The following is a 20,527-nucleotide window of genomic DNA, read 5'->3' as shown; positions in this document are numbered from 1 at the left end:
AGCGGGAAGGTTGATAAGTTACACAAAAGTTACGAGGAAATGTCTATGTTTGGCGTCCCTAATAGTAGTCTTGACCCATTCCAGAAAAATACAGCACTAATTATTATCCTGTTTTGCCAAATGAAACATAAATCTTAATCCTTTAGTTAGTTCTTACTTGTGCAAAAACTGTTCGGGGACTTCGACAACTTTTTACTGCCAGATGCCATTACCACTTTGGCTTCAAATCGTAGTATAATTATGGAGATGGAGAAACTTTGTAGTCGCCTGCTTCGCAGCCGAATGAAATGAATGAATGAATGAATGAATGAATGAATGAATGAATGAATGAATGAATGAATGAATAGTTCTAACTGGCAATAAAAGTCAAATTTGAATAGTTTTGTATTTCAGGGGAAGAAGCCCAAAACATGAAAATTTCAGTCAAAAGACTTAACAAAAATCTAGGAATATGAGTAAAAGATATATAGGGTCCTACAAAAATGTGTCTTCCAAAAATTAGAATGCACTAACTGAAATTTGTCTAAGTACAAGTCTTTGGGCTTGATTGTCACAGCATACGAAAAACACACTAAAAACGCACGTTTTTGGCGTTTATTTCAATAAAGTGGCCAAATTAAAATTTGACTTTCATTGACAGTTAATGATAACTAAAGGACTGAACAATCAGCAGAGCAACACTTAATAAACACGAACATTTTAATGACAAAGGTTTGTCAGATACAGTGAATGTATATGCATGGTTGTCAATTTTACCACGCTGTGGAGAAGGCATTTTGATGTATTTAGTTTCATAACCACATCACCCCCCGTTTATAGCCAATGCAAAATTTATAAAAACTAAAACTAAATGGACATTTTTGTTACATGTCTATCATGTCTATATAACCTTTCCTTTAGGGACGCAACATTTGACTCACATGAGCAAAAAAACCAAAAACAAAAACAAAAAACTTTCCCCACGATCAATAAAAAAACTCTTTCCCCACCAACACTAAGCAAAGAACACAATTTGAGCAGTGCAGCGTTGCTTCAATTTCGATTCTCGAGGTTAAAAAACTGTTTGACCAGATTCAATTCACCGTTGAAAACTGGACGTTAATTAAATTCAAAATCAGTTTTTGATATTTTAAAACAACAATATCTGGTGCCGGTTGGCAGGACTATGTTGGCGAATTTGCTGGCAGTCCGTGAACAAATACCACGCCCTCATTTTTGCTCCCACTGAGTTAAAAGACAATGATTGAGGGCTCTACACCATGAATCTGCAACCATAGCCAAAAAAATTAATATGAAGATGTTTGAGAAGATAGTATAGGGGCTGCAATAATTATGAGCCCTGGGAGGAGGGTAAAATGGGGGGGGAATATTTGGCGAGCCGAAAGGGGGGGCAAGCAATTTTGGCAAGCCGAGAGGGGGGGGCAAGCGATTTTTGGCACACATTCTTGGGGCGTCTTTTAAATAAAACGCTCTAAAAAGGCTTAGGAAAACTGTACGGAAACGCTTAGATATGCAAATTTTCCTGCTCGCTGCGCTCGCAACATGTAGGCCTATATAGACCATTTAAGGTTTGCAAATTTGGATCCCAAAAATTTGGCATGTGCAAGGGGGGGGGGCAAAGATTTTTTGGCGGGCCGAGGGGGGTGGGGGAAGCGAGCCGTTTGGAAATTTTATCCCGGGGGGCGGGGCTCATAATTATTGCACAGCCCCTTAAAAGTGTGCTTCATATTTCTTACGTCTTTTAGTGTTTATAAATTAACTCCCTTATACCTTCTTATACAAACCTTAGCCATGTGTTTATTAAGTGTTTATTAAGTGTCAATGGTATTGGACCCTCAGCATATGCTCAGTCAATATCTATCTCCTAATTTTGTGAACAATGAGGTCGCAGTATTCAGCAACTGTCGAGCACCCGGTATTGCTTTCCGGTTTTCCCTGTTTCCCCCCATATTTCTAGAATTCAGGGCTTTTATTTATGCCTTAACTTTTACGATACAAATATTAACATATAAACAAGCATTTCAGTATACTTAGTACATTAATTAAAAATGATGGTATGCCTACCAATCATAACATTCCAGAAGTTAAATGTTAACAAAAGTGTTCCGCCGCAGGAGACTGACCCCCTTATACGATATACGGTATACTCCCTGAAACATAAGTAGTGGCCGGCTCCGGAAGGGGGGAGGCTCGGCCCCCAATAATTTTGGTGGCTATGGAAAAGTGTAACCCCCATCCCCCCAATAATTTGCCCTTCCAATATTTACAGGCTTCCGGAGCCTCTGATAAGCGTGAAATGTTAACAATTCGAACCTCAAATATCAACTTTGAACGAAATGTTACCCAGATATTTTATCTATAGTTTTTTGTTTGTTTTGTTTTTATTTTACAAGCATAATCGGACTTTTTGACATCCCTTTTATTTCATTGGCTATGATTGCAGATTGATTGATGTTGTAAAGCCCTCAGTCATTGTCTTCTAATTATGTGGGAGCAAAAATGAGGGCGCGGTATTTGTTCACGGACTGCCAGCAAGTTCGCCAACAGACTCCCGGCACACCAGCAGGTGTAGTTGTTTTAAAATATCAAAAATTGATTTTGAATTTGACGACCAGTTTTCAACGGTGAATCTAGTCAATTCAACGGTGAATCTAGTCAAACAGTTTTTAAACCTCGAGAATCGAAATTGAAGCAACGCTGCTCAAACTGCTTTTTTTTTCTTATGTGGGGAAAGTGTTTTTTATTGGTCGTGGGGAAAGCTTTTGCTCATGTGAGTCAAATGTTGCATAAAAGGTCATATAGACATGATGTAACAAAAATGTCCTTTTAGTTTTAGTTTTTTTTAAATAAATTTTGCATTGACTAAACAGGGGGTGATGTGGTTATGAAACTTAATACATCAAAATGCCTGCTCCACAGCGTGGTAAAATTGACATTTTATGTAGGCCTATTCAACTATCAACTATACACCTAAATTGTGTCAGAATTTCACAACAATTTCAAGTGTAAGGTAGACCAAACGGCAAAAACGTGGCAAAATTGTCTATAAATAGCAATAACATACCTCAAGTAGCCATAATTGAATGATCATAATCATCGATCAATATCATAATTAATGTTTTAATATAGATAGTATCATTCTTGACGGTGATGATCTAAAATTAAAACAAACACAAAGACTATTAATAAATTTTCGCACGATGAAATCAATTAAGATGTCCATAACGCGATCATAGACATAATATTGTTGTTTGTAATATCGCCCATAAAGTGTTATTAATCACTAACGAATTTGTGACTCACAAAACGGTATAAGAAAGTTAAATATTAATCAAAAACACTCCAGAAAATAGCGTCGGAGTAAGGAGTAAGAAAAAAGGAGCATCAGGTGTGGTTCATAGCTGTCGGTTGCGAGCTGCGTTGAGCTGATTTTCACGGCAATTCGGCTGATAATCAACCGTTTTCATCAATCATATTATTGAAATATCGAGAAAAGGTGAGCCCTGTTTCTTTCATATTAATTAAATTTTATTTTACAATTTTATTTTTTATCACATTTTATTTTATTTAATCTTATCATTTTCATGCTATAGGTGCCTACGTTTGGTTATGCATCTATTTTATGTACATTATCCATTTATATTCAGCATTTCTTATTGCTAATAATATAGATGGGATGTGTGATTATCAAAGGCATTACACATGTCATCTTGATCTACCACAAACTTCAGGCCTAAACGTCAGAATTATAAACATCATTTTGCCTTTTGATTTGAAATTGAAAATAAGACGTCTTTCTTTCAATTAATTATCAGTTTCACATTATACAAAACTTGCTTATAAAAATGTAATGCAACATAATTATAATAGCTAGCCGCAAGTTCTGCCAATTTAAAAGCTGTCGCACTCTTGTGACGCAGTATTGTATTATGAATATTAGGATGCCTATATACAATGACGCAGTATTGTATTATGAATATTAGGATGCCTATATACAATGACGCAGTATTGTATTATGAATATTAGGATGCCTATATACAATGACGCAGTATTGTATTATGAATATTAGGATGCCTATATACAATGACGTAGTATTGTATTATGAATATTAGGATGCCTACAATATCTCGAAAAGCCTTTGCCACATTTTGTTAAATTTACTCCAGACAAGAAAACAGACTGTCACGAATTATACCCAGTTGGTAACGAAAAAACCCTGAGCTTCATTGTTCAATGAGTCTTTGGAGTTATGACTTAGTTTTGATTCAAACAAAAACAGTTTACGCATTGATAGAAGCACTATCAGTGACTTGTTAAATCAGAAAAATCTACAAAATCATCCAAAATAAGATTGTGCATTTTCGTATATAAAGTAACGCAAGAACAAAATGTTTTGCTCAAAGTTGATCCGCAACTCACTTCCCTGCTTGAATGAAGCTTCATATTTTATATAACAACAACTGCATTTTCATCCGTATGCATTTTTAGGCTTTCTCTGAGATCACTGATAGGACTTTAAATGAAAACGCTGACAATATACGTATTTTCACGTTAGTAATATTATAGGCATACGCTCGTAAATGTTCGGAAAGCATTATACTATAGGCTAAGGGAGTGTTCATTAATACTTTGGTAGGGGGGGCTGGTCTACCTCAAATTTTTCGCTCGAAACCTTTTTTGACCCCCCCTCGATGGACCGCTAAACTTTTTTGACCCCCCTCTTTTGACAAACAAAACTTTTTGACCCCCCCCATTTTCGTATAACAAACATACTTAGGCCTAAGTGTTGTTTCCAGTGGTGTTGTATCTGGGTCACATGTCATTAAGGGAGGCAAATGTTTGAAACATTGCGCATGAAATACAAGCACAAGAAAATTTTCATTTTATACTTTTTTGTCCCAAATCAGGGTGTTTATCTGATTTTACAGGGATAAATGAAATAGATGATTTATTTGGAGGTTCATAGGCACATCAGCATTGGATCCGTGGCTATCATGACAGTACAAATGTGCGCGAACCGCGCAAAAAATTTGGCCATATTGAAGCTTTAATGGTCAAATATTGTTAAAATTGGAACTAATTTATGCAAAAAGCTAAAATGGTCAAATATGAGATTAATTTGATAACGCAAATGTACACAGGTATCAGTTTTGGCCCCCAAACACCGTGGTACCTGGGCCTGGGCCCACTCTACCCTATGGCAAATCTACCCATGGGCCTATGTGTACAAAATAAAAACTGAAGTGTGCAGTTGTGTGCAGTTTACGTGCAAAGAAATCCATTTTATTTGCAATATTTTCTTGATTTAGTTGTATTTTGATCAGATTGGTACATAATCATAATTGTAGCCTACTTTGAAGAGATACAATTCTATGATAAAAAGTGCCAGTATTTCTTAGACCAACCCAGATGTTGCATGTTGCTGATCATCTTTAATGTTATATTAATGAATAGATATCATTATTATGTGTACACTAAGTGTCATAATTTTTTCAAACAAAAGCAATGAAAACCAAAACTTGCTCATGTTAAAAGTGATATAGAGGGTCTCAATGCGCGCGAAGCGCGCAAAAATTTTGGGTTTTGAAGAGGAAAACTATTTTAGCCCCCCTTTCCTACCACCTAAAACTTTTGGTCCCCCTCTTTTAATGTCCAAAACTTTTTTGGCCCCCTCCCTTTTTACCAGCCCCCCCTCACCAAAGTATTTCTGAACACTCCCTAATGATCATTGGTGCATAAATATTACTATTATAATCAGTTGGGAAAATGCTAATTACGTTCACCAAAATAGCAATTCTACATAGCCTATATCATGAGATCGGACAAGCTAAGGCAGCATGTTGACATGATGCAGCTGCCAACTCGCGAACTTTGGACCCTGCTTTTCAAATGGCAATCAAGACAAGTTCAACATAATTTCGTGTCCATTGGCTTCTAATTGTTTGGGTTTTTGGGTTTGTTTTCACTTCCCTAGCCCTGTGTAAAAAATATCAAGAAGTGAGAAAATTTTTTTAATGCTGTTTCCGCGATCTAGATCGAGTTCTTGATTTTAAAAGTCCACAACCTAAAAATAACAAACATCAGGTGCGGTTGTTGGGCGTGACACCATAAATGTTGTCCAAAATATAAGATTTCATGTTCATATGTCATCTAATTTATATAATAATGGGCAGTCATGTTGGAGATTGGGCGCGTTATTTGGTTTGGGCAGAAACGGAACCAATAATATTATGTTCTTTTGCGTAACAGAGCCGCTTTTTGAGATTTATATACAAATTCAAAATATGGGTTATTTTTGCAAACAATCACAATTTGGCATATTTTAGACAAAAATGCTTGAAAAGTGATATTTTGAAAATCCATATTTAAAACATCATGTATATATAGGCCTATCAATTGCACAAAAGGGTTGAGTTATGAATTATTCTGTAGCTTTCTACAATGTTTCGTTACTGATACTCTAGAAAAGTCGTAAAATGCCCAATTCATGCAGGAAAGCCGACAAAAATAAAATCTTAAGTTTAGAATATTTGTGCCAATTAAATCGTACACAAAGGAATTTTTATACGTGGATTTATAAATCACATGAATTGTCTATTTCTGTGGGTTTATAAAAGCATTTTTTCACATGCTTTTTACCCCATGTACACGGTTGTTTGATTACATGTAAAACTGAGTCATTTTTAAGAATGGTGGCGCTATTTATCTAAAATCATGTTTGCATATGAAATGTAAATGAAATCGCATATTTGGTTGAAAAGTTATTGTCAATTCACTTTGAAATATAACATAATGTTGATCTCAAGACAATAACTTTGCATTTCATACAACTGCTGCTCTGTTCAATGGGTGGTGCAGCCTCCCCTTAACATTGGTATTTTCGTTAATAAATTTCAATGAAGTTGCTCCGCTTCGTGATTTGTGAAATCAGCCCAACCCACATGAGCCACTTTAAATATAACTTCGCATATATTTCAATGGATACTTTTATATTTAATTTTATTTCGAACGCAATCACACATTACTGTCAATTCATATTTGACCCGGTTATTCAATGCCACAAGCATTCGTTATTCAATCTCAGTTCAAGTCATTTTGTTGACGAAAACGTATTCAACAAATAAAACATCCCAAGCTCATCAAATCATTCTCATCTTCTCTGATCAAATGAATTAATGCATTCGTTCAGCAAAACGTGACTAATTGTAATAACATCCTTTATCTTACAGACTAACATACCTCAAGATGGCGTGTTGTTCAGGCATTGCTAAAATAATTCTAATCGTCGTGAATTTATGTGTGTGGGTAAGTAGATTATTACGTTCTTCAAATTTGGTTATAGCTAATAGCTGACCATTAAAAGATAATTATTATAGCATGACTTACACCATTGAAGTCGCCCTAAAAACATGTCACGTAAATCACAATATTTTGGGCGTGGAGGGTGGGATATTTTTTGCCTGATAAATCAATCTTCTACTAAATCTTTCGATGACACAATGCATTATTTATTGTTTGATATTGATTTCAGAACTTGGGTGATCCACAAAGGATGAACAAAGGCGTAGGCCGATAATGGCAGACGGACAAAAATAACGCACGTTTGTAAGACAAAACGGGGATGACCAGTTCTCGGCATTAGCTAAATGTGTTAAATATATAGAAGCATAAACGTTATTAACTTGTTCTTACTCATTAACAGATAGTTGGTATTGCCCTCATTGGGGTCGGTTCATTGGTACTTGCTAATTCCGAGGAATACTCGGCGTGGTTTGGAGATCAAGATACCATTACAGTGGTGTCTGGTTTCACCATTGGTATTGGATGTGTTATATTCTTCGTTGGATTCTGTGGTTGCTATGGAGCCATGAGTAAAACCGTCTGCTTTCTTCAAATAGTAAGTCACTTTTAGGAACGATCGTTCCATATTATACGGAACACCTTGACTTATGAAACGCCTTGCATCTTGGTCGGAAAAGGAAAGAGTGTGCAGTGGTATTACAGAGGACACAGAGATGATACGAGTGCGTGATACGGTACTTCTAACTTAAGTTGTTCAATGCTCATTCTCGTCGGGAATCTATAGACCATTTGCTGGATGCACAAAGATATCTTATCCATGTGCATCCAATTTGATTTGATCTGCGATGAAAGTATTTCAGCGGTAGCCTATAGAATACAGGATTGTTGCGATTGGAAGATAATTTATTCCTCAAAAAACACCGAAAAATGCAAGCATTTTAACATAGTTTGAGGTTGAAGTGTAAAGCAAAATCCCAACTTACTTAAATCAATTTTAGTAAAATAATCTTATATCACATAAATATTGTTTTTCCTTTACTTCTTATCTTTATATCCTGTACCCAGTACTTCGGATTTTTAGCTGTGATCGTTGTCTTAGAGATAATTGCTGGGGTCTTGGCATTTGTTTATCAAGATGAGGTAAATAAGATCGATTCATCACTATCATCTTCATCAACATCATCATCGTCATCAACATCATCATCATCATTATTATTATTATCATTCATCATCATCATCGTCATCGTCATCATCGTCGTCGTCATCATCAACAACATCATTATCGTCATTATTATCATCATGATCATTATCATTAATGATTATTATCATCATGATCATCATCATCATAATTATTATCATCATGATCATCCTCATAATTATTATCATCATCATTATCTACAGTTTTGAACTATGACTTTTCAAAAATTAGCAACATTTTTGCTGATTTGTTCAATTTTGTTACCAATATCAGCATTTTCTGCCATTTTCATCGTGTGTTGTGGCATGAAGTTATTAAAGAGCAATTTTAGAATGATCTGGTACGACCGTTTCCATGCCAGCAATTTTAGATAATTTAGAGCTGTTTACACAGGTGGCGGAATGGGGGGAGTGGGGAGGGGGGAGGACACGTCCACCTAAATTTTTCCATGGGAAGGTCCCCCTAAAAATCTTAATAGAAGAAACAAGGTATTCGAAAAAAATCTGGCCGAACTGGCGCATATGGGATGCAGTTATTTTAGGGTACACTATAAGGAACTATGACAAGAGATTCATACCACCATAAACCATTTTATTTCACAGATCAAAGAAGTAGTAGCGGATTCTATACAAGAGGCTGTGAAAGGATATGGAACCTTTGGATTTGCAAATAAAACATTGGATGCTTTACAGGAGGATGTAAGTACATGATTAAAGGGACCCTCAATACGAAAACACACTCGAGTTGTGACGGGACGTGGGCAATGATATATTCTATTATATTTTATTTTAGCAATTTTGTGAGACAAACACTGTTGGCAAGCCACAGACGATTGAAAACTATTTTTTGTGGTCAAAAGGACCAGGGGAAGGCAAGCGATTTTGGGACACGTTTTGAGACCTTTTTTGATAGTAATACATTAAAAAAGAATAGGAAAACAGCACGAAAACGAGCAACTATATATATGCCAACTTTCCTGCTCGTTCCACTAACATCACGTCATTTTAGGTCAATGGCTAAAACTGGAAAAATATGGCTCCTGTAAAAGATAAAAATTCCCTTTAAAAGGGAAGGCCAGCCTCAATGCAGAAGAGGTCTTGTAAATAGTTTGGGTCACCGTGAAAGGCATTTTTAGGATCACGCTTACATCCATGTTACATGACAGTTCACCAAACCATCAATGGTGAGAACATGCACACTGAAACAGCAAAAAGCATTAACTCCTATAACTCATGTCAACTCTTTAATTCATTACTCCAAATTGTTCTGTATTTTTGTCTTTACTGCTTTTTACCCATGCTTATTATTAAAATCAAAATATACACTGCAGTTGTTAGTTAATTCGCTATGTAAACTCAACTTACATGCACATTTTATTTTATAATGATTTTATATTATTTCGCAATGTATAGTTTGCTATAAAGTAGATAGTGGCAAGCACATGATAAAGGACTGATCATTCACTACAATCTTCACTGTATTTTTTGAATGTGTTGATTGTTAGTCCGAACTTCCTGCAAAGCTATGGACATGGCATCTTACCTACTCCATTAAATAGTCTGCATTGTGTATTTTCTCAGTCTTCAATCATTTTGTTGAATGTAATTTTATGAATCAAATAAAAAAGATAGAAAGTGGCCTCACTTTAGTTATGTGTCATTTTACAGTATTTATAATTTATAAAGTAAGACAATAATTTATTTATTTTCTATAAGTGCATGTCAAAATATGGGATATATTGTTCAATATTATAGCTAGCCCCTAAAAACTTTATTTTCCATCGGATTGTTCCCGTTGAAAAGACAAAACTGATGTTAAAGATAGCAATAATATCATCAATAACATTTTGAGTCAATTTTATCCATAAAACGATACAGGATAGGATAGATAATTACTTTGACTTCAATGTGGTCCATATAATGAAGAGTTTGATTCTACAACATTATTTAATTAGATCTGTTATCAACATATCAATTATGCACTCACAGGCAACCAAACATCATGCTATGCTCAGTAGTCCACTGATATGACCTCGTTCCAGTGATCATTCCCTGCTAATTACTAATTGTTGACCATGTCATTTTTTTGATATGCTGATTGCTGAACAAGTTTATGTTTATATGTGTAGGCCTAACCTATGATAACTTTTTAAGTCATAATTAATTCAAACATAACTTTGGTTGAAACGGCAAAACATACTTTCTTTTCCTTGCAAATCGAATTAGCAGACATCAAACACATTTCCACCACAAGAAGTAAAAAAAATAATTCATACCAATAGAAGAAGGCTATAATCTTAGCTAATCTTTAGTGTACACAAATCCCATCTCATAATTAGATACCAGCCCTATGGGCTGGCGAAAAAAAGGTCAGAAAATAATGCAGCTTTTCTGAGGCGAGTTGGTTAAGATAGACTGATGTTCGTGTGTTATAGCGACATAATTAGAGTGTTGTGTGTGGGTTTTTTTCCATCGGAAAATAAATCATCTATAGTTCAGTTGCTGTGGTGCAGATGGTATTGCAGATTGGAAGGATGTTCCATGGGGTGAACAACAAGAAAACATAGACGCCAACAGATCTGCGCCAGAAAGCTGCTGTTCTACTCCAGAAGAAGGCTGCAATGATGGTACTGGGCCACCTGGTACTGAACCTACTGATGACAAGATGAATTCAAAGGTATATATCTTGATATTGTCGATGGACACACAAAGACGTTAATACTGATATTGGTGATGATGTTGGTGATGGATGACGTTGGACGTGATGATGATGGTGACGATGATGACGACGACGACAGCGACAATGATTATATTAATGATGAAGAAAATGATTATGATGAAAATGATATTGATGATGTTTATAATGATGATGATTATGATGAATATTACGACGATGATGATGATGATGAGGAGGAGGAGGAGGAGGAGATGATGATGATGATGCATGTTGACGATGATGATGACGATAATGATGATGATGTTTATCCCGAAACTAGAGGTTTTCTGTTACAATGAGTAAACAGTCAATCGGGTCATATCGATTCAATGCATAACGTATTAAATAGATATCAAGGTTTGGGACATTCGTGACACAGAGCGAAAGGGTGTTCAATTTGGTGGTAACATACTTACTTGATGATGTTTATAATGATGATGATTATGATGAATATTACGACGACGACGAATGGTGGATGGTTTTAGAATACCGAAAAAAGCTTCAATATTGGAGTCAAAGGGTTTATCTGTTTGAGTAATGCGTCCAATTTTGACAGGAGAATCCTTGCGCACGGAAGTGGCGATCGGAAGAAATTCACAGGACGGGTTAACTCGCAAAATTGAGCAAATACACCTTGCATAAATTGGAACTTCTTGCTAAAACATGAGTGATATTGGGCTTGGCCATAGGAAACTCCACTGAACAATTCGGAGGCGTAACAGATCCAATGAGTCAGCCTGAGCATAACAGAAGATCAATTTCAACTCGGTGCAAAATCAAATGATATACATGCTATATATGAACTTTGAAAGTCTTATCTTCTTCACCATGTTCAATGTTTTTGTACCAGGGGTGTGTTGACGAATTCCAAGTATGGCTACAGAATAACTACTTAATCATTGGAGCAGTGTGTCTGGGTCTCCTGGCGTTTGAGGTAAGTTGGCAATCTTCATAATTGAAAATGCTTGTGTTATTTCGGAAAATAATTTTTACCCAATTCATTTTGAAATTAAAAATTATTATGCCATTTAATATTGAATTATAGCCATAACATGTATACATGTATTTTATCCATTCAGATTTTTACTACACCGTTTTACATCGAGCTACACGAATAACCGCAGTCCGATTGGTTTGATTCAAACTGAAATACACTCGTATTTCAATCTTAATGGATGGAGTGGGTTTCCCAGCAAACACAAAACGTTTTCGACATTATTCGCAAAAGGTTATAAAAGGTTGTCAGAAAACGTTTAAATGTCGGGTTATATAAGGGGGATATTAAGAGTATAAAACGTATTCATAACCTTAAAAACATTTTTTGATAATCTACTGCTCAGCAAACAAAAATGTTTTACAGAAAACGTTTAAATGTCGGGTTAGATAAGGAGTATAAAAACGTTTTAATAACATTCCAAAAACATTCTTGAAAACTTGATACAAAACATTCTAAACAGAATGTTATTTTGGGTTGAAAAATATTTTGCGAAAATGTTTGCCCAAAATATTTTCAATAACGTTTTAAAAACGTTTTCATGACCTTTATATAACCCGACATTTAAATGTTATTAAAAGGTTTTGAAAAAACATTTTAAGAACATTTCTGTGTTTGCTGGGTTCAAATATTTGAACATAATGTTATTTAAGTATTGACACAATATTTGGCAAAAATGTTTGCAAAAATAGTTTACAATAACATTTTTTGAAAACATTAAAAAATATTGTTGTAGTGTGTTTTCATACAAAACGTTTTAAAACGTTATCATGACCTTTATATGACCCGACATTTTAATGTTATTAAAACGTTTTTACCTAAACCAAAAGCCAAAATATAACTTATTTAAAACGTTTTTAAAACGTTTTTGTGTTTGCTGGGTTTTTACTTATCTTCTTATTTATGGTTTTATGTTATGCTTTGATTTGATTTTTTTCGTTTCTTTTGTTACTTCTACAGATTCTGGCCATGGTATTTGCATGTTGTCTAATCAAAGAGAAAGAGGACAAGTAAATCTTCTATAAATAATGTGATCCCATCAAGCCAATTGAGGACCATGTTACCCAAGTTGCAGTTTTATTAATGAATTTACCATTCAAAACGGTAGTGTTTTTTTGTTTGTTTTTGTACTTGTTGTTTTGTTAAATACCCAATATTTTCAACTATATCTTTCTGAAGTCACAGTTTTATATACTTCAAGTTAAAAGGTATTAAAGCGGGTTTGACTTTTGACGAACATGACGAATGTCCTCATTTTGTTTGATCGGGTCTCATTATATCATCAGCAAATGAAACAAATAAGTCGGTGAAAAGGCTATATAGCTTAAAGGTGGGATACCCGATTGACAGCCAAATGCACATAACACCAGATTTGATTTTGACCTCTGAAGAAACTTTCAGATGGCATGAAAAACCTAAAATGGTAACAGGGTGCACACCGAGACCATAAACTGATCTATGAGGAAGGAGCCAGTGCGATACATATTTTGCTTTACTGATATTCAAACCGCCGGAGCGATATCTCAAGGCATGTACTATAATCTGGGTGATGGGTCTCCATGTGATGAAATCGGACAGACCACCTTTAAGCAGTTAACGCGCTGATACATGCGAAATTGGTTCTAACTTTTGTGCAAATATTTAAGAGTTGTTATTTGTAATGTTATAATTCAAGCAATAGTACAATCTGTGCCAAAATGCATTATCCTGATTAAATTTATTTATTTTATTATCATTTATCAATCATGATATCGAAAACGTGTACCTTTATCTGGCATAGGAGCATTTACGATACAAAATATTTGTTAACATGAGGTGCATTTATAAATCAGTACTTAGTAAATGATTTGGAATACAGACTTGACATTTAGTATGGAATATTTTCTTCACGAAGTGCCATAACTCATCTGAAAGATGTCTGCATAAACCGCACGGGTTAAATATTTATTGGGGTGTGTCGGGAGATGGTGTCAAATAATTTTTGATAGAAAATGTGCTTTCCGTGAGTCTACATTATGGTGCTCATATTGTAATGAATTAGCCTAAAATTAGCCCTCTACACCCCTTGTCAATAGCATGTTTGTGTCTTGATGTTGACCACGAGAGGGGAATAATTTTAATATAATTAAATTAAAAAGTGGTATAAATTGTACAAAATAGTTTGAAGTGGTGGTATAGGTTAACTAAAATAATGTTGCAATTTTACATGTAGATACCGTAAACGTTCGCCTAATGGCGCTTTTGGATTCTTAGAAATGTGAGAGCGCCATCCTTGTAAAATCTCAACAGCATTAAGGATCCGTGTATGTTAAATTGAGCAACCTGGACATAATGCCTCAGAAAAAATATCGTGACATGACCCAATACTTTAGGTCACTAGGTTAGTTGCTAGAGCAGCAAATGTTTTGGGGTTTCTTCAGGTATTCTTTCTCAAAGTGCCATTGGACTTAATTTGTAAATCGATTCATACGTTATACCTAACTCATTTTGGTAAATCTTTTTATAACATTGTAATTTCTTCATATTTTTTTAATATTCTTCAGTTCAAAATTACACCCTTCTATTGTCTGAACCGTTAGCTCAGTCGGTAGAGGGTGCGCCTTGAATGGTGAATGGTACTGGTTCGAATCTTGATTTCTGCCCCCACTATTATGTGAAGAAGGGTCAAGAAATGTTATTTGGATTTTGTCCCCATTTTACGAACGAATATTGTGATTTTTTTAAATTTAATTTTAATTTTCTTATTTTTTTAAGATAAATAGGCACTGCGAACAAACGGCAACAAAAACCACTGACAAAATTTGTTGCACCTACTACCTTGATATATTCCACTACATTTAACAGTTAAATGACCTTTGAAAAATAGAACGGCATCAATGTTTCAAATTGTGTAACTACATTACTTTATTCATTTATGCATTATAAAAGATCAGCTATTTTTTCTTTTCTTAAAAGGATCGAACCCAAGTAGATCAGACCATTGATCATATAACTATCAGACCACGAAGTAGTTACGTAACTCCGTGATGGTATCGGAACCAAGCACTGTTTGTATGGCGATCATTACGATCACGCTATTTTGGTATGCCTTTTTTGTGTACTGATTGTTTCGATCGTGGTTCATTACTTAAGCGCGTGATCCCGTTGACATAGTAACATTACGTAACTTCGATACCGGGCTTCGATACTGAATAGTTGTTGAGTGCACATAATATGGAAAGCCATTGGGGTATTGTGTGCCTTCCAAAGCGCCTTATAACATGTTCTCATTGTGTTGTGGAATCCTAGCCAGTATTCAATGATAGCTATGGAGGCCTTGTGTTTATCGATTGGCTCCAAACAAAGGATTTGAACCGATTTCTTCTCCGCAATCATGGCGCAGTGCAGTCCATTCAATCAAATGTTGTCATCAACCTATTTGATCGTAGTGCATTTTGTTATGTGTGTGAGACGAACTGTCGCAGTAGATGCAATCATGCTTTTGTTGAATGCATTTGAGTAGTCCGCCATATTTTCGGGATGATACGTCATATGCACAGCCTCTATTCAGTTGATCGTTGTATGATTTTGTTCGTTCACTCATTCAAATTTTATTTATATCATTTGAAGACTGAAGTCTTGTTCACACAGTCGGATTTAAGTCGCTTAATACCGGTAATAAGTCACTAATACCGGTTGTAAGTCGCTTATTACCGGTAATAACTCACTTATATCCGACTGTGTGAACACGACTAAAGCCTATTATGATACATCCTCCGTGGAACAGTTTCAAATAAATATAGATAGGGATTATTGGGGCAGAGGTTATCTTTTGAATCCTCTTAGAGGGCTATCATTTTTTTTTTTTTTTTTTTCCCACATTTACAAAAAGTCTGCGTCAATAAAATTGCGCACCCCTATTTCGGCAACAAAAATTGTATGATCCCAAACCCCAAAATTGTATTGAAATGAGTCTTTTTGAATAAAATAACACACTTTCTGTGGTCATCGTGTGACTGCCTACATTTTGGTCATAAAACATTTTATGAACCCCCCCTATTATTCTTTCCAAGACTTTATGACCCCCGTATATTTGGGACCCCCCCTTTCGAATAAAATGATACCTCTTATGACCACTGATGCATAGGCAAGGACACTCGCGCGAATTGAAAGACTTGTCGCACGCGACAGTTCGTCTCATACACATAACAAATGCCTATACAATCAAATAGGTTCATTACAACATTTGATTGAATGGATTGAGTTATACTCTAAAATGAAACGATAAAAACAAAGAATCATGAAAAAAGACACATACAAGATAAAATAATAAAATTATATAAACAATGTTAAAGCTAAAATCAAGACAATCGAGAATAAAATTTCCTCAAATCAGAAAAAAACATTGACAGACATCATAATCTGTCAGAAATTACTGCATGAGATTCGAACCATCAATCTTCTCCACAAGTTCTCTTTATCTAGGGATGACCAATGAACCATCAACTTGATTAGAACACTCCCATAGACATGCAGGGAGCTCAACTGTGCACTGCTTGCACATACATTTCTAAATTGATCTCATTCTTTTATTTTTCAATATTTTTCTGTAAAATTTGGGGAAGTTACTGCCAATTATATTTTGTAACTATCTTGCAAATTACAGCAACATAACTTATTTTGTTTTTCTGTAAGTGCGAGTCAAAATTGGTCCATCGCCACAGTGCGCTTAATTGCCAGTGGCTGAGTTTAGCACTGCTCAAGAATGGCACAAAATATTCAAATCAGTAAGATCAGGTGAAAAACGTGACCTACTGAGCTGTAATTTGGCAGAGTTGCCAGTAATACCTCTATCATACCCTCTGTAAAAAGGTTAAAAAATTGAACAAGTAGATCTCGAGTTACAAATTAAATCACCAGCTTCCCTTTGGAATTTTTATATTCCTTTCAAATCATGTTAAGAAGACACCTTTCTGAACATAAATGTGAAGTTTCGTGCTCATTCGATGTATTGTTCACCTGATCTTAACCCTAAACGTTTTCTTATATTTAGGCCTATAACATCTACAACTTGCTGCTGGCTATATACCTTGTTTAGGACTTTCAAAAGAAGTACCTGAATGTGCAACCATAACTGTTTCAAAATAGCCCGCGATAGTCATGCAGGTAACTCCGAGGTCAAGCATTGAATTGGTTTGAACAAAGATACTCATAATGTATTGAGTGCTACTTTGGTTTGAATGAGGAATACTACAGGAATACACATGAGCATGATGAGGATAATCTCTATTGTTGTGAATGAGTCAATGACCTTCAAAACTTAAGATTTTGTTTACACACACCTACTAATTGGTCATATTAAACCCAATAACATTGAAATTCTTGGTTGTGAAAAAAAAGTTCACCTACTTAGTGCAATTTTGATTTTGTGCCATATCGGCTATCTTGGATGATTTTTGGCAAATGTCCTCTAAATGCATGATTTCAATGCCTTGGTTTGAAAAAATAAGTGACTAGTTAAGTGCCATTTCATAAGAAACCCCTTTGATACTTACACAATATGCTTGTTTCATGTTTGCAAATATGTTAAAATAAAGAAATATATAAAGGTAAATATATGCTTATGCCAATTTTGCTCCCCAACTGCTATTTTTGGACCTTGTCATTTTATTTCGTTCCAATGACCGGTCAGAATGGGAAACTTTGATAATTCATAATTCGAAAAGTTTTTGACCGATTTTGACCATTTAACCACCAAAATACTTCTGTTGATTAGTTCTACTCAGAAAACAATCTTTTGTAGCAATAGGGTCAACATGAAATTTTGATGGTTATCCCTACTTTATCCTCGCACTATAGTCTAATGCTCTGCTCACTGGGCCACAACGTATCAGGTGAATGATTACCGCATTATCATGAACAAGTTTGTTCGATCTTGTTCATAATTGTATGTGTCACCCTTTAACTACACGTACCCTTAATGATCAGTGATAATAGTCGGCTTTTACAGGGATGGCGCTCTCTCATTTGCATGAACTCCGTAGCGCCATTAGGCGAACGTTTACGGTAACAATGTTTAGAATGTTACCTCTGTTGTTGATTTAATCAGTGACATACTTTAGTAATCAACCAATGTAATTGTCAGGAATGTAATTAAGAAGTGGGGGGGGGGGAGCACCGCTCCTAGAAATGGCTATCTCTTTCTACATCCCTTTAAGAATGGGTGAGACGTGTGCATGTGAGGGTGAAGGGGATAAACTGCCCTCAGCTCTTTATTATTGGAAGAGGATAATGGTAAGGATCTCGCCCGCTGACATGTTATTACCCTCCACACACACCCACATCCCCCTCAAACCATTTCTTCACCCTCTGGTACATATTATTTAGGTGAGAAAATGAGAAAATCAAAGTTTCTGCTCCAATCTCCAATGAATCTAACAAATAGTTTTCATGCATTTTTAGCATCTTCATAATTATGCACCCTCTGGTACATATTAAAAACAGTTTTCATGCATTGTTAGCAATGTGCCTCTGTGGCTCAGTTAGTTAAAGCGTCGTGCTGGTATTACGAAGGTCGCCGGTTCGAATCCGGCCAGATGCACATTTTCCCCAACGTTTCTGTTGCGCTGGTTGATTTGGGGAAAGATTAAAATTTGTTCATAGGCTTACTTTTGTCAGCGGTGGGTGGGGAGGGGTGTGTGTGTATGTGTACTTTGTATTAAAAGTGTGGTAATGAAGTTTTGTATTCACGGTTATTTGAGTATGTATCCAGCAAACACAGAACGTTTTCGACATTATTCAAGAGTACCAGAAAATGTTTAAGTGTCGTGATATGGGTATATAAAGGGTATAAAACGTTTTCATATAATTCAAAAACATTTTTTGAAAACTTACTGCAAAATATTCTAGAATAATGTTATTTAAGTGTTGACGAAACATTTGGCCGAATGTTTGTCAGACAATATTTTACAGTATAGGCCCCCTAAACATTTTGACAACATTTTTAAAATGTTAATGTAGTGTGTTTTCATACGAAACGTTTTAAAACATTTTCATGACCTTAAGGGCTGGGGTATGAACGTTTGGACAGTATTTATTGTGGGACATTAGAGCACATCAGACATATCGAATTGCATTCTGAATACGAAGAATGTCATTCTGATATCAAATAATTTTGATTTTTGAAATTCGCAATTTAATACACATTTTATGGCAAATCATTAAAAATTGATATTTTTGATATTTAACAGTACTTGAAGTAAACTTCATAAATCTGATAATTTATACTTGTGTATATAGGTGGGATGAAAAGCCGATGATCAATTGAACATTTTGACCTTTCGTATTTAAGATATGGATTTTTTTTCCCAAAAAAAAAAAAAAAAAATAGGTCTTTTTGGGAAAAAAATCCATATCTTCAATATGAAAGGTCAAAATTTTCAATTGACCGTCGGCTTTTCCTCCCTGCTACATACACTTTAAGAATATGTCATTAGATTTATATAATTTACTTCGAGGACTGTTATATATCAAAAATTTGAAAAATATCAAATTTTTATAATTTCTCATACAATTTGTATTATATTGTGATTTAAAAAAATGAAAATTATTTGATATCAGAAAGACATGCTTCGTATTCAGAATGCAATTCGATAGGTCTGAGGTGCTCTCATGTCCCACAAAAAATACTGTCGAAACGCAATAAACGCTCATTTTAGATCCCTTAATAAAAAAAACCAGACATTTATTGTTATTAAATCGTTTTTACCAAAACCAAAAATATAACCAGTTTAAAATGTTCTAAAAACGTTTTGTGTTTGGTGGGTAATGTATATAAACATTGCAAATGTTTGGTTATTCTAACTTGCACGCGTTTCATTAAGTAAAAGTAATGAATAAAGAATTACAATAGAAAAAAGACTCAGTCATTTAATAAGTATAATTGTTATATCATAAAAATGGTTTATTAAATTGACAAATCAATTTCATTGATATGATACAAATAAAAGTTCTTTATAAAATACATCAAAAGACAATTATTGATAAATCATGGCTATTATACAAAAATAGATTCCATATATTACGAGGATCATTCAAAAAGTTCTACCTCCATCGTCACATCTAGATCTCTGTTATCTACGCATATCAGGAATTTGAAATTACCCATGCTTACTCTTAAATCTCGGCTACAAAATAAAAGTTATTTGATTAATTTGAACAAAAATAAAGCAACTGAATCACTTTCAGAAATAAATCGGTAATGCTTTTCATATAGACGTGGCCTACCTTTTAAATCTAAATAACCAACAATCACATTTTCATCAAATAACTTTTATTTT

At 34.9% G+C, this 20,527-nt stretch overlaps 1 protein-coding gene and 1 long non-coding RNA gene across 2 annotated transcripts in view; both read left to right on the top strand.

The window, feature by feature from the left end:
* The window catches only part of LOC140151059 (uncharacterized), a 525,069-nt gene that overhangs the window by 385,423 nt on the left and 119,119 nt on the right, over window positions 1-20,527 (top strand). The window lies entirely within an intron of this gene.
* LOC140168393 (CD63 antigen-like) lies at window positions 7,246-13,318 on the top strand. Its single transcript, XM_072191779.1, has 7 exons — window positions 7,246-7,305; window positions 7,703-7,897; window positions 8,368-8,442; window positions 9,103-9,198; window positions 10,994-11,176; window positions 12,066-12,149; window positions 13,170-13,318. The coding sequence occupies exons 1-7, from the start codon at window positions 7,246-7,248 to the stop codon at window positions 13,221-13,223; spliced, it is 747 nt and encodes a 248-aa protein (XP_072047880.1). The 3' UTR covers window positions 13,224-13,318.

The sequence above is a fragment of the Amphiura filiformis genome, chromosome 1, assembly GCF_039555335.1.
Source record: "Amphiura filiformis chromosome 1, Afil_fr2py, whole genome shotgun sequence".
Classification (NCBI taxonomy): Eukaryota; Metazoa; Echinodermata; class Ophiuroidea; order Amphilepidida; family Amphiuridae; genus Amphiura; species Amphiura filiformis.
This window is presented reverse-complemented; position numbering and strand designations above follow the sequence as displayed.